This window comes from Corylus avellana, chromosome ca3 (assembly GCF_901000735.1).
Source record: "Corylus avellana chromosome ca3, CavTom2PMs-1.0".
Classification (NCBI taxonomy): Eukaryota; Viridiplantae; Streptophyta; class Magnoliopsida; order Fagales; family Betulaceae; genus Corylus; species Corylus avellana.
Window position 1 is genome coordinate 26,059,186 of NC_081543.1, and position 16,436 is coordinate 26,075,621.

At 36.8% G+C, this 16,436-nt stretch overlaps 1 protein-coding gene across 1 annotated transcript; it reads right to left on the reverse strand.

The window, feature by feature from the left end:
- Nucleotides 1-12,452: 12,452 nt before the first annotated feature.
- On the reverse strand, nucleotides 12,453-13,992 carry LOC132174915 (protein ROH1A). Its single transcript, XM_059586668.1, has one exon. It carries the CDS (start codon nucleotides 13,754-13,756, stop codon nucleotides 12,590-12,592), a length of 1,167 nt encoding a protein of 388 aa, XP_059442651.1. The 5' UTR covers nucleotides 13,757-13,992; the 3' UTR covers nucleotides 12,453-12,589.
- Nucleotides 13,993-16,436: the final 2,444 nt, after the last annotated feature.

Genomic DNA, 16,436 nt, shown 5'->3' on the forward strand with positions numbered 1-16,436 from the left:
TGGGCCGCGATGGGCTCAGCGGGAAGAATTCAACGGTCAGTGAGGTCAAGTCACTCTGAGTTTACCGGGATCTTCGGAAGTGACAAGATTTTAGGATTTTTAAGATATATTTTATTATGTAAATTTATTTAATTAATTAATTAATTAAAATGTTATGATGCTAACATTTCTTATTTTTATTACTCAATATTTACTACTTCTTTATTTAAGTTCATATTTTACCGTCTTTCAAAAGTGAATAAATGTTATTGTGATAAAAATCTAACTATTTGATTTGAAAAGAATAATGGAAATTTAAAAGAAATTTTTAAATGATAGAATATTTTAAAAATTCTAGAGAATATTGATGAAGGTCGGTCATATTCTTACCTACCTTAACAAAATTTTCATAGTATATATTTTGTTGAAATATTAATTATATTAATTTTTTTTATTTATTCAAGTTATTGAGACAACAATGATTAACATAATATGATAGTAGTATTCTTGAATCTAGATTCTATTTTTACATTATAATTTTTAGGGAAAAATGCAAAATCAATTTATATGCTTTAGCTGATTTGCACTTAACTCCTTGTGGTATAAAAATAAACTCAAAGAACCCTAAAGTATGCCAAAAAAATAATTTAGTTCCTACGTCATTAACTTAACAGATTATGATAGCCTAAAGTTAGAGCCAATAAAATTGTGATACTTGTCATATTTAAGTCAGTGTCACACTAACGAAATCTGTTAAATTAGTAGGGACTAATTTGTTTTTGTGGCATACCTTATAGACCTTTGAGTTTATTTTGATACCAAATGGAGCTAACTGTAAATCATGTAAACCACAATGACTAATTTTGCATTTTTTTCTAATTTTTAATTTAATTAAATATTTCACTTTCTAAATTTCATTTAAAATTTTGTGAGTTTATAGTCATGAGTTTGAATTATTATACTATATTATATCTCTTATTTCACTCAAATACTCCTTTCTCTCTCATTCAAGAATTCCTTCTATATTTGTTGTATTTTTGACTTAGAAAAGATAGAGAACGAGAGATTGATATAAATGGTGGTGAGAGACATGACCGACATTTGCAAGATGTCCCAATAATTAGTGACATTATAGCCTTTGATGACCCTAGCATGTTGTCCCATTCACATGGACAAAGTTTTCCTCTAATTTGGATTTGAGAAATTTTTTTTTAGTTCATTATATTAAATTGATATATGTTCTATTTAGAAGAAAAAAACAAATGGTCGAAGAAGTCCAAGTCTAGCCGGCGATTGTAATGAAGGGGAAGAGTTCTATTTATAGGAAAAACCAAATACTATTCTACCTTCCATTTACAATTATACCTTTATTTTACTATTCCACCTATCAACATTATTATACCTACCATTGACTATTCTACATTTTATTTACAATTCTACCCTCCTTATACCAATACTATTATACCTACATTGACTATTCTACCTACCAATACAATTATTCTTACAATTTACTATCCTATTATTTCACCAATTACCATTCTCTAATTATTACTCTCTATAACACCATAAATTTCCCAAACATCATTGGCTAAAATTGATATTAAAATAACATCATCATTAAAATAATCTATTTAAATATCTTTGAAAATTTTGGGGCGCTACAATCTTCCCTTCTTATTGGAATTTCGTCTTCGAAATTAAAACTTTAATTATCACTTTGTCCATGAATTTAGATTCTATCATATCCATTAATCAATTATTTATAACTTTTCGTAATTATGTTATTCTACGTACTTCAACCATAAAATAAGACGTTTACAAGGAACTTACTCAAACAAATAGGAGTATTTGTTACGCATGCTTTCTTCCAGTTCCCATGAAGCTTCCTCTATTAAGTGATTGTTTCATAAAACTTTCACTACCGATATACTTCTGTTTCTAAGGACTTGATCCTTTCTATCGAGTATTCTTGTTGGTGTCTCCTCATAAGTCATGTTGGGTCGGATTTGAAGGGGTTCGCTTTCTAAAACATGTGTTGCATCCGAAACATATTTCCTCAACATCTATATATGAAATACGTCATGAATCTCACTTAAGTTTGGGGGTAATGCCAAACGATAAGCTACCACCCCAACTTTCTCAAGAATTTCAAAAGGACCAACGAACCTGGGACTCAACTTTCCTTTTCTCCCGAATCTCATTACTCCTCTCATAGGAGCAACCTTGAGAAAGACCTTTGTGCCGACTTCAAATTCTAGCTCTCGTCGTCTTGCGTCAGTGTAACTCTTTTGTCGACTTTGAGCTGCTGCTAATCTTTACTTTATTACTGTTATCTTCTTACACGTATCTTGGATGATTTCTGGCCCAAGTAGTTTTCGCTCTCCTACCTCGTCCCAATATAGCGGCGACCTACACTTTCTCCCATACAAGGCTTCATAAGGTGCCATATCGATGCTCGCGAGATAACTATTGTTGTAGGCGAATTCTATCAACGGAAGATATTGGATCCAGCTCCCCTTGAAATCAAGAACACACAATCGCAACATGTCTTCCAAAGTTTGAATTCTTTGTTCCGTCTGCCCGTCGGTTTGAGGATGAAATGTTGTGCTAAAAGTTAGCCTTGTACCCATTGCCTCTTGTAAACTCCGCCAAAATCTTGAGGTAAATCTTGGATCTCGACCCGACACAATGGATACGGGAACTTCATGCAGTCGTACAATCTCCTTGACGTAGAGTTCTGCGAGCCGATCCATACTGTAATTCATCTTGATAGGTAGAAAGTGTGCAGTCTTAGTTAACTGATCAACAATGACCCAAACTGCATCTTGACCACTTTGAGCCTTGGGAAAACCAGACACAAAGTCCATTGAGATACGTTCCCATTTCCATTCAGGAATAGGGAGAGGTTGTAAAGGCCCTACAGGACTTTGATGTTCTGCCTTAACTTGTTGACACATCAGGCATCATTCCACTTGCGCGATATCCTTCTTCATTCCATTCCACCAATAGCTTTTGCGTAAGTCTCAATACATCTTCGTGCTTCCCAGATGGACTGTATATAAGGATTTATGGGCTTTTGACAAGATGACCTTCTTCAGTTCTGCATTATTAGGAATGCACACTCGGTCACGAAATCTGAACACTCCATCCTCGGAGATCTGGAAATCCGGTTGTAGCCCCTTCTCCACTCCTTCACGAATTATAGTTGACTTGCTGTTTGAAAGCTGTTCTATCTTGATTTGTTCTAATAAAGTTGACACCAGGGTTAGGTTGCCCATGTAAGATTGAATTATCTCTATCCCTGCTTTGTCCAGGTCAAGGAGTAACTTCTGATGCATCGTGAACATGGCCGATAATGATCCTTCCGTGGTTCTTCTGCTGAGAGCGTCAGCAACTACATTCACCTTTCCAGGGTGGTAGTTGATCTTATAGTCATAGTCGCTTAGTAGTTCCAATCAGCGCCTTTGTCGCATGTTGAGCTCCTTTTGGGTGAATGAATACTTCAGGCTCTTGTGATCTGTGAAGATTTCACAATGCTCTTCATACAGGTAATGTCGCCATATCTTTAAAGCAAAGACTACTGCGGCTAGCTCGAGATCATGAGTTGCGTAATTGTGTCGTAGGTCTTCATTTTCCTTGAGGCGTAAGCGATAACCTTCCCTTGTTGTATCAACACGCAACCCAAGCCATTAAGAGAGGCGTCGCTATAAATCACAAATTCGCCAGTCCCTAATGGAAGAGTGAGAACTGGTGCAGTGACTAATCGTCGCTTCAGCTCTTGAAAACTTCGCTCGCAATCCTCCATCCACTGGAGTTTTTCATTCTTCCTTGTTAATCCTTCCACAAACTTCCAGTAGTAGCTAGCAAGTCCTAAGAAACTTCGTACTTCATGGGCATTTGACGGCTGTATCCAATTGACTATCGCCTTTACTTTACTTGGATCCACTGCTATTCCATCCTTGGTGAAAATGTGTCCCAAGAAAGTCACATTGTCTAACCAAAATTCACACTTTTTGAACTTCACATAAAGTTGTTGCTTCCTCAAGATGTCCAACACCATTCGCAAGTGCTCTTCATGTTCCTCCCGAGTCTTTGAATAAATTAAGATGTCATCGATAAATACAACCACACATCGATCAGTAAGTTCTCGAAATACTAAATTCATCATGTCCATAAATGCAGCTGGAGCGTTAGTTAAACCAAAAGACATTACTAAGAATTCGTAATGTCCGTACCTTGTCCGAAACGTTGACTTTTGTATGTCCTTCTCCCAAATTTTGAGTTGATGGTAACCGGAACGAAGGTCAATCTTAGAGAATACTTGTGACCCTTGGAGTTGATCGAAGAGATCATCAATCCTTGGGAGCGGGTTTTTATTTTGATTGTAACCTTATTCAATTCCCTATAGTCAATACATAATCTCATAGATCCATCCTTCTTTTTCACAAATAGAACAGGTGCTCCCCACGGTGATACACTCGGACGAATAAAACCTTTGTCGAGTAGTTCCTGTAGTTGATCCTTGAGCTCTGCAAGTTCTCGTGGTGCCATCCGATAAGGAGCCTTGGATATGGGTGCGGTGCCTGGTAGTAGGTTTATAGTGAATTCAATTTCCCTATTGGGAGGTATTCCTGATAATTCATCTGGAAAAACGTCTATGAATTCCCGTACAACTGGTATCTCTTTGATTTTTGCTTATGCTTTCTCCTCTGTCACGCATGCCAAAAATCCTAAACATCCCTTCCTGATTAATCGAGTTGCATGCACTGCGAATATCAACTTAGGCGTGTTGATAGTTCGATCTCCATAAAATTTGAACTCTTCTTTTTCTGACGGTCTAAATATTACCTCCTTGCGGAAACAATCCACGCACTCATGATATAGGGATAACCAACCCATCCCTAAGATCACATCAAACCCGCTCATCTCGAATATTACAAGATTTGCTGGCATGACATGACCTTTAATCGACACAGGACAACGTCTAACTACCAAGGTACATACGACTGTCTTTCCTACTGGGATAGCCACTGATAGGCTTACATCTAATGATTTTAGCTTTAGGTTACTTGTTTTAGCAAAGGAGTATGACACAAAGGAGTGCGTTGCTCCAGGATCAAAAAGAACAGAAGCTATACCATTAGAAATAGGAAGGGTACCTGCCACCACTTCATTGGACGCTGATGCATCACCAGGCGTTAGAGCATAAACCCGAGTAGTTGCATGGTTCTTCTGTTCCTCAAGGCATTTCTGACCGCTTAGGTTGTTGGTAAGGGCTTTGCAATCTCTTAGGCTATGTCCAGGTTTCCCGTATCTGTAACATACCGGCTACCCAAACAGACAGCTCCCGGCATGAAGCTTTCCACATTTCTGACATGGTGCACGGTGACCACCATTTCCTTGTTGACAGGGTTGTTATGGTGTAAAATTTCTTTGTGGGGTTTGGTGAAATCTCTTCTTACTGGGTTGCTCTCCTGAGTGGTTCCATTGTGGGACATTTCTCTTCCTCTGGTAGGAATACCCCGAATTTGCTTTCTGGTTTGAATACCCTGAATTTGCATTATGAGTCTACTCGATTATCGCAGCTTTGTTGACGAGGTCTGATAAGTTTCCAATCTGGAATTCTACCACAAGGTTCATAATGCGTGGTTGCAGTCCTCTTTCAAACTTCCTTGCTTCTAGCTCTCCTATTGACACGAAATAATGGACAAATCGTTATAGTTTTATGAATTTGGTCGCATATTGCTCTACAGTCACTGACCCTTGAACTAGGTCCGTAAATTTCTAGGCCCTGGCTTGTCGAACAGTTTGAGGAAAGAATCGTTCATAAAATTATTTCTTGAATTCTTCCCAGGGAATGAGATCCTCTTCCTTTATTCCTAGTCGGCTTCGTACTTGTCCCTCCTTGGTTTCCCACCACCGATTTGCTTGATCACTTAGAGCATTCCCAATGGAGGAGCCATATTTTTATGTAAAATGGCTTCTCAAAACTCACTTTTATCTAGTTTAACTAAGCCATTTTTAAATGTCTCTACATCCGATTAGCTATATTTCTATCTATTCTATTAAAATATTATTAAAAGTAAGAAAAGTTTTGGGAAAAAGAGAATATGTGAGATGAAAAATGTGAAAAATTTTAGGAAAAAATAGAACATGTAGAGAAAAAGTAGGAAAAGATTTGAGAAAAAGAGAAAACAGGTGAGAGAAACAATAAAAAATAAAATAGCTCCCTTGAAAAGTGTTGCTACATTTAGCTTTTTTTTAACTCTTCCAATCAAATATCTATTTTACATTTTTTTTTAGCTAATCCAATGTAGGGGGTTTTTTAAACATTTGAAGAGCTATTTTAAATAAAAGTAATATTTGGCTCTTCCATTGGGAATGCTCTTAGGAGGTAAGTAGCATACCTAACCATCTTATTATCGGCACAATCCATCACCTTTAGCTGCCCTTTTGTTTGCAGAAACCAGTTTTCTACAGCTTCTGCACTCGCATTTCCTTCAAAGGTAGGGGGTTGCTGCCGATGAAACCTTTTGAACGTGCAACCTGTTGTCCTTCGCTAGTGGATTCTTTCCTGCGTCGGGCCTCGTCTAGTAGGTTCATGAGCTAAGTTGCCAATGCTATTATAGGGTTTAACTTATGGTTGATGATAGCGTTTTCTCCACTTCCAGAGTCGTTGAAATCGGTGTTGCTATCTTGGTTATTGTGAGTCGGGGACGTCATTTCTTCACAATTGATAATATAACAACCATTAAACAATTTAGACAAGAACCTTGTATTATCTAGTAGTGACTACAACGATTGACTCTACTTGGCCGGAATGTGGCTTCCCATTAATCCAAATTTTTCTTTTTTTGGAAAAGTCTGCAAAACCTTATAACATTTGCTCTGATATAAAATTGTAACATCTCCATCCCGTTAAGGCTGAGTTTGCTATTTTTCTTCTTTTACAACAAACATTTTTGCAAAGATCTATAAGGTTTATCAGAGTACTTGATTTTAAAGGATACGATAAATGTATAAAACATTCTTCAAGAAATTTTATTACAAGCAAAATTAGAAAACATTAAACCTTAGTTGCAGAATATCATATTATTACAATAACTGATATGAAAAGACTTTGAAAGTTAATAATTATTCCCGCCCCCATTCCGGCCTCCTATTCCAGCGTCCTTTCTACCTGAAAGCAAGAAATAAAACTGAATGAGTCCAGCAAGTAAAGTCCATAACCATAAATAGCTTTACTCCTTGTTCTCAGTTTTGAAAATCGTTTTCACAAATAAATATACATCCAGCCATAACAATACATGTATGTACGGTTGCATCTCCCGTAGCGTATACATAATATTACATCTAGTAATAAATCATCGTCATAAATCATCTTTATAAATCATCATCATAATGCATCATTATAAATCATCATTGTAAATCATCATAGTATATCATCGTTGAAATTATATTATCATTTTCTCATATTAGGGCCAATGTACATTGTTACCCTTGTGTACGAGGGTTGCGGGTCCTTGTGACCATGGCACTGAACTGTGGCCTCAGCCATGCCCGACCATTAATTAACTCTTTCTTTGTGCACTCAACGGTCATGTTGATGGAATACTACCTTCTTGCATAGCCTCCTTCAATGGTTTCGCCTCCATCCGAGTATCGGTACCGAACTTCTCTCATCCTTACTTATCTTGGGGCCAAAAATACTCTCTTCCATACATGTGCCCTCATTTTATAAACATTTAACTCATTTCTTATACTTTTCTTTGTACTTCTTTTGATGTATCTTAGGGCAACATGTTGGAGGTTTATCATCATTCTTCTTTCTTATAATCATCATCATTTCTCAACTTTCTTTTCTCAAAATGGAAATTTTTCCAAATATAAACTTGTTGTACTTAGAAAGCGTTTAAAGAAATAGAAACTTTCTAAATAATTCTTTTAGAAATCCTTCATGCATGCAACATATCTCCATGACAGGTAAATAAAATACTCATTTACAGTTTGATACAAGAATGAATAAATAGCATGACATGAAGTAATTTTAGAAGAGGTAATGAATTTACTTACCTCTAGACTGAAGCTAAAAGTGGTCCGAAGGAATCTAGTTGCTCAAATCTGACTAACACCACTAGTATATCTTTTGAAACTAATTTCCCAAGTCCGCTATCTCTCGTGTTCTTTCTTTCATGCAGCGCTTTATCTCGCTCTTTCTCTCTCTACTTTGAGTAAACACTCTCAGAAAGAAGAAAGACTGAGTAGAAAGCGGAAGAATGAAGAATATGTGGAAGAGAATGGAGGGGAGTGGTGAAATTTGTGAAGGGGAGTGGTGAAATTTGTGAAGGGGAAGAGTTCTATTTATAGGAAAAACCAAAAACTATTTTACCTTCCATTTACAATTATACCCTCATTTTACTATTCCACATACCAACATTATTATACCTACCATTGACTATTCTACATTCCATTTACAATTCTACCCTCCTTATACCAATACTATTATACCTACCATTGACTGTGCTACATTCTCTTACTATTATACCTACCAATACAATTCTTCTTACCATTTATTATCCTATTATTTCACCAATTACCATTCTTTAATTATCACTCTCTGTAACACTATAAATTTCCCAAAAATCATTGGCTAAAATTGATATTAAAATAACATCATCATTAAAATAATCTATTTAAATATCTTTGAAAATTCTGGGGCGCTACAATATATTTCTACATGGTGTCAATACTACTTCAACAAACGTCCTTGACTTTTTCCTCGCATTCTCTTCCTATGAATTCGCAATCTTGTCACCCTCACACCATCGCGCACTTCTTATGCTGCTATTAGTACCTTCCCCTCCTTTACCGCAGCTCATTCTACAAAAATAATTCCAAAATCAAGCTTGCCAGGTACATTTGATCTGTGAAAGGTACGCCGCCAATAGCTGTCACGCGCGCTCCCCAAATGTTCTATATGTTCAGCCACGTGCCACTACGCAAATCCCTTCGGTGGTTGCGCTACTCAACATATCCGAAGCTGCCCAATTTAGAGCCGTTGAAAACAGCTAGATTGACTCTCCACATGTGGCCTTGGTCCTCTGCAGTCCTATCTTAGAGCACTAGTAGCAGCTTCCCAACCATTTTCCCTTAATTTAAGGAATAAAACTACTTTTTGATTCACTATAAAAAAATAAATTCACAATAGATTCTCTTATTTTTCCCTATATGAATTAAATACTATTTCTTTTTATCATTGCAAACAATGAGATAGGAGAGATGAGAGAGAATTGTTAGGGCATGTGAAGGAGAGAGGAGAGAGAATGAGATGTTTTATAATTTAATAATGCATAGGGAGTCTAAAGTATTTCCCAGTGTATTGGGAAATACTGTAGATGCCATTTGATGTTAGTTAAATTTGTGGCTTCTAATGTGGGTGTTTTTTTGTGATTTTTTTTAGATTTTTCCTAAACATAGGGAAAGGAATGGGTTATAGGGAGTCCGCTGCTAGTGCTCTTACGTGCACACACTTTGGCAACGGATTTGGGCTTCTTTTCACGCACATGTGCCATTCAGGGGTCTGCTCACATGCTTCTAACACGCACCATAGCTAGATCAACCTGGTCTTGGACCAGGTTCATGCCATTTAGGTCCAAACTTGCCCGATTTTTCAGTCTGATTCAAACAGGTTCACACCATTTTTAACCTAATTCAAGCCCTTTTCGGCATGGTTTAATTGGGTCCAAGTCATTTTTTACCCCAGTTTAGGTCATTTTAATGGGGTTCAACCCGATTCAACCCATTTTTTGGCAACCATTGTTTGCCGAACCAATTCAGTCAATGGCTATCACCATTGCTTCTTAGGCCACCGACTCCAACAATCACTTCAAGTGTCAATTCGACGACACTCTTTCCGCGCCATTTCAAAACTCTTCCGGCCACCACGGTAGCATCTCCGATAAATTTCTAGCATCTTTTCCAACCACTTTCCGGCAGCCTTCTGCCAACTTCGGCAACTTCTCCATAAAAATAATAATAATAAAAAAAATCATTTATTTTCAAAAACTCAAGCCTACACCTTCAATTTGAAAGGGGATGTTAGAATGTTCTCAATATTTTATATTATTCCATTTCCACGTAGGTTTATTCCCTACCTTAATATATGATTTCTTTCGGGTTTACTTGCTCACTACTCATTGTCTCTCTATAATAGAGACATTTGTAATACTATTTTATATACTTCAATATAATCTGAACAATGCTAAAAGTCACTCTTGTGTCTTTTTAAAAATGATGTGGCTCTTAAAATCACAATTGAACTTGTAATTGATCATTATTAGATCTTTATCAAATGATGATTTTCAAAGTCATCTCATTTTTAGAAGGACACAATAGTGACATATAAAAACTTCTAGAATTATTCATACAGTCCTGACGTAGCTATCAATGTCTCTCCGCTTCTACTCTTTCTCTTTCTTCTCTTTTATTATTTCCTTCATATATTTCTACACTAACTATAAGAATATATGTCAATTTAATATGTTAGATCAGAAGAAATTCATCATACCCAAAAACATTTATTGAATAACATAAATAACTGTCATTTAAGTGTACTCTTATCGACTAATTTTAGGCTATTTAGGTGGTTAATTTTCCAAATAAAAAAAAAAAAAAAGAAAAGAAAAGAAAGTGGAATATAACAAATAAGACCACTTTTTAATTCTAATCATGACCCTTACGTAGTAGCAAGGCTTTTGAGTCGCAGGCCAGTTTACTTTTTTGTGGTTTCTTTTGTTTTCTCTAAGCTTTGAGGTAAGGTTGTACAAACAACGCAACAAGGCTATGGTCACCTACCGGTCATACTGCCATTCCTTTTCACTTTTCTATTCCGGATAAGGCATCCAACCGAAAGAGGTATCTTTCTTTTCAGTAACAGATTGAACACATTGGCTCACTAACAGGACAAAGTCTTTCTTTTATTTTTATTTATTATTATTATTTTTTTTAAAAAAAGAAAGTTGATAATAAAAAAAAATTTAATGACTACTTTTTAGTTTTACATGGGTATATAACAATCGAATAGCAATTTATTAATTAACAATTTTTAATTTAATTTAAATGAAAAGTTTGTCTTGTTCCAAAACGTGGAGAGCAACAGAGAAAAAAATAAGGAATAATTAGAGTATAAAGGGTCACAACTCTCGAGTTAAAAGTTGTATTATCATAATGACAATCATGAATCTGGCATAACGATCCACGCGCTTTAATCTTCCAATGCGTCCAAACATTATTGACATGAACTCTTTGCAGTTCGACTCTACAATTGATGGAAATCCATATAGTTTGAGTATAATTTTAATCATATGGACGCTCTTGTTTACGACTGTGTCGAGTGCGGAATTATATGACAGACCCTCAAAACTGCATTCTCATTGTCTCTTAGCATTCACAACAACCTCAACATATTTATTTCCCAGGAAGAGATTTTTCAGAGTCTAGCCAAACACACAGCTGCTGCGAGTGCTGCTAATGAGCGAAGTCGTGTCGCACCCTCACCAACGTCACCAAAGTCGTGGACGACGCGGAGCGACACAGCCTAGGACGCCGACAACACCCATTGAAGCCCAGCCAAGCCCATCAGCTCCCCCCATCAAAACACCTTCCAAGGGTCGGTAGCCACGCATAACAACACGATGCATCCTGAGGCTGTCAACTGCCAAGTGTGACTGCGCCACCAACAACAGGTTGAAACCGCACCGGTTGGCTATGTGTTCTTGCAACTCCGTCAAATGCGAGAAGAAGAAAGAGAAAAGAGAGCCGAAGATAAATGAAAATAAAATAAAAATAAAGAAGAGAGATTAGTAAGATTTTTTTTTTTGGTGAGTGAAGCACTCAAACAAAAGTTCAGGAAATTGTAAAGGGTGATGGAAGTAAATTTTGAGCTCTTTCAACATTTAGCCTAAAGCATGAATGCTATATATATATATGCTTATTTTATAGCATAGACTTTGCTTTGTAACAAGATTTGATGTTTAATTAATACCTAAATTAACAAATTCTCTTCCATTTAACATGCAAGTAAGCCCACCATTCTCAACAAAAGAAATAAAAAAAAACTTATCATTTCTGCACTACAACCTTGATTGGGTATGTACATCGTCAACCCAAAAAAAAAAAAAAAAATTACCAATTAAGAGAAAAACTACAAAAAGAGTACATATCGCATTAAGCAATGCATTCTTCACCACAAAAACATAATAAACATTAGTGGCTGAAGCCATACTCTTTCAAAAACAACCTTTGAGCAGTGCTGTACTGATCCACATTGCAACTACAATTCCTCCTATGTTCTTGGTTAAGATTTAATGATATTGTATTTATCGGTATAAATATACATATATTATTGCATCATCCATTAATTATTTACACCGTTAAATACAATAATATTAAATCTTAACAATCTCACCGTTAAATACAATAATATTAAATCTTAACAATCTCTCCATTTCATCCTCTTCATAGGCTAACAGTGAAGACCATAAACAATAAACACCCATGAAGAACAATCTGAACCTGGATCGACAAAATTACCTCAAAAAAGCTCCAAAATTTACATGGTGGGTGCAGACATTTTCCCACCTTGGTCCAGCACATCGAGAATTTCTGTCCTGCTCCTCACAACCCTATGAAAAACCTCTCTGATCTGTTGCTGCAGAGGCACTAATCCCTCTTCCATCTTCTTGCAAATCTCGGACAATTCACTCACCTGAGCCGCCACCTCCTCCAAGCGCTCCGCCTCGCCGGGGAACTGAAACGAGTCGGAAAACTCAATCAGAGACAGCCCCAATCTCTCCAACCTCTGCGTCTCCTCCAGCAAACCAGCCAACTTGTTCTTCTCCTTCTTCTTCTTCCACTCCTCAGCAATCCTGTCTTGCAGAACGATCATGGACTGAGCCCAACCCAGTTGTCTCGGCACCGGGAAATGAGTCAGCAAGCCGTTTCTCTCCTGACACGGTATCGCCGCGACCAAAGCCCACATCACAAAAACCATGATTGTGCTCATTATGTACACCGGCAAAGCCAGACCCGACGATTCCCCGCCACGCGGCGCCACCAGATTGGCCGACATGGCCTGAATTTGCTTCGCCGCCGACCACCCCTTCGACATGGTCCACGACAAGGACCGGAAATTCCCGGCGGTGGATCGGTCTTTGTTCGAAGGCGCGCCTCGCCGACCGAACGACCAGGTTCGCTCGGCGGACTTGTGGGTGCTCCCCTCTTTGTCCTCGAGCGTCAACATCAGAGAATTCAAGGCCTTTTTGGCTCGCCGTACCTGCCCATCTCCGATCGGCTTCTGTTCGAACGCCGCGACGACGATCTCCGCCAGCTTCTGGTAGTGTCTGACCGACTCGACCCCGTGCGCGGCAGCATTGCAGACGTCCAGCGCCTTCACGACGCGGTCGAGGAACTCAGGGACGAGACGGTCCAGTGGGGGCTTCGAAATCTGGGAAGGATCGCGACCCATCAGCAGAACAGCCTTGAATTCGGCCTCGCAGCAGAGAAACGCGTCGAGGAGCTTGCGGAGCCAGGCGATGGAGAGGACGGAATCGTCGTCGGAGGTGGACGACAGAAGATCGGAGAAGCGGTCAGCGACATGCTTCTGGAAGAGGTCGAGGTCCTCGAGCTCCTGCTCATGGTTTCCGTCCATGGACACCACCTGGTTCCGGCGGATACTGATTCGGTTCAGGAACGAACCCTGGTTGTCCGTCGCACGCATTGTTAGGTTTGAAGAATTTGATAGAGAGAGAGAGAGAGAGAATTTTGTTGTGTTTTTGCCGAAAACAGAGCAAGATTGGAGAAGAAGATCGATGAAGCCGGAAAAGGAGAGGTGTGAGAGGATAAAAGAGTTGGGTTTGGAATCTTAATATATATATGTGAGCGAAATTTATGGCGATGGCTTCTCAGAGACGAGACCGTTTCTTCCCTCTTTTCCTGGACGCTGACTTGGCTCGTTCTTCTTCCCAACTTTTTCTTTTTTATTCAGATTTTATATTTCCCCTTTATCTAAAAAATGTTGTAATATTTTCTATATCTAAAAAACAAAAAAAAAAAACACTTTTGCAAGTATAATTTGGCTAAAGATTTGGAGAGTGTTGAGCACTATTGCTCAACAATAAATAAATTTAATTCATTAAAAAAATTAATTTAATTCTTTCTTCTCTTTAGTAATAGTGAAAAAAAATGAAAAAAAAAATATTTTAAATGAAATGTAAAAGCGAATAACTAAAATCCTGAATATGATGTAAGTATTTTTAAAAAATAAATAGCTAAAATAAAAAATATTATTTAACTAAATTCTAGCTAAACATTTTCTTAGACGCTTTAAGTGAGAGCACGAAGAATAATCTTAAAAATCGATCGAGATCCAGTGCAATAAATTAAAAACTGTCTTAATTCATTGTAAGAATTAGGACAAACACTACCCACTGCAGTAGGCATTTGAATGGCCCAAACAAGTAAGGGTTCGAAATATCAAAACACCTGCCCAAAAAAGTCCTAAGAATCATACTTATACCATTATTCTCTCGGAAACGGTTCCTCGTTTAGGCAAAATGGTGAGACTAAGAATACTTTTGTCTCCATTTTTACACTTTTTTGCCTAAATGGCTCATCTTCATTTCCTATTCTCTCACATGGTGAATGATTTTCTCTATTTTAACACCGTTTTGCCTAAATGACTCCTCTCTATTTCCTATTCTCTCACATGGAGAAGAATTTTTTCCATTTTTATATCATTTTGCCTAAATGACTCCTCTCTATTTCCTATTCTCTCACGTGGAGAAGGATTTTCTTAATTTTAAATGATATTGAAAGATTGGTTAAAAGTGAAGGGCAAAATTATCTTAAAAAAAATAAAATTACAATTTTGCCTGGCTTTTTAACCAACGGGTTCTTTTCCATTTCAAATGAAATGAAATCGATTTCCTTCCATCTCACATAGAGCACTCCCTAGCATGGTTAAAAAACATTTACTACAAATTCTTTATAATAAAATTATTGAATCACTATTCCTACTAAAGTCTTGGGAAAAACTTTATTTTATACTCTTAAACTATCATGCTTTTTTAGAAGACTCTTATAAATTTAAAAAACTTTAAATTTAACCTTCTAAACTTTCAATTTGATTCAATTGATCTCTCCATTAGATTTAGCTATTAACTTAAAGAAAATTACTAAAAAGATCAAATTATCATTCGATTGCCATTAAAAAATATAAAAAAAATTAAAAAAAATTAAATAAAATTAAATTGAAATTAAGGCTAAATTTGAAATCTTATTTAAAAAAACATTTAAGGGTATAAAAGTTATTTTATCACTTTTAATGTTTTAAATGTAATGATACATTGTATCAAATTGAAAGGTTATCGAAAAAATTAAGAGTTTTTAAAATTATAAAGTCTTCAAGGTCTTAATTGAAAATTTTCCCGAATCTTTTTATATTTGCTGGTCTGATGATTATGTACGGCTCTATTTGTAGCCATAAACCCATATATTCGTCGTACTTGCTTCAAAATAATTGAGGAGGAGGAGCCGAGTCAGCAAGCCAGAAAAGTTGATAGATTTTTTTTTTCCCGTGGGACGCGTTTGTTTCGAGCCAGATCAGACAGTCCGGTCCATTGCAGAGTTAAAAAAAAAAAAAAAAAAAAAAAAAAAAACAAAGAAAGGGAATAGTGAAGTAGTAAGAGGGGGCCCCTTTGACCGGGTCCTGGGGTCACGCGATTGACGATTCCCTACGACGCTTTCGCACGATCCAGATTGCTCCTGCGTCTTGATCGCTTTATCAACCCTTAATGGCCCCCACAACCACAAGCTCCTTTCCCATGGTGGCCGGCTTAGAAGGCTCAATTTTATTTTATTTTTTTTAAGAAAAAATTCTAGATTATTGATGATATATTTTTTTTTTTAATTTTGTTAAATTCTATTTCTACTTATCATATATATATATATATATATATATATGTGTGTGTGTTAGTACAAATTTTTTTAAAAAAACATAATCATATTATACTGCATCATGTTATAAAATTTATTTATGAGCCTAACATTTTTCTTCACGATAATAGTTTTGAAGTGGTGTGGTTTATCCCACGTTTCTTTTACTCCTCATCCTGCCCTATATATACCCAAGACTCGAAACTCACAAGGAAGTTATGAAGATGAACCAGATGGCGCAAAGGTGGCCAAGTGGTGTGGGATCAAATTCGGTGTGTAAACTATATATAGTGAACTCGGGTTAGCGGTTTGCATTTTGGTTACTTAAGCTTATCGTCCCGTAAGCCCAACAATATAAATTGTTAAGAGTAATGTTATACACATTTTTACTTTTTCGATTATGCTCATTTTTACACTTTTAAGTAATTTTTAAAATAAAAAATAGATTTATAATAAATTTTTAT

Excerpts from the sequence above, each read along its gene's own strand:
- LOC132174915 (XM_059586668.1), bottom strand. The coding sequence starts at position 13,756 with ATGCGTGCGACGGACAACCAGGGTTCGTTCCTGAACCGAATCAGTATC.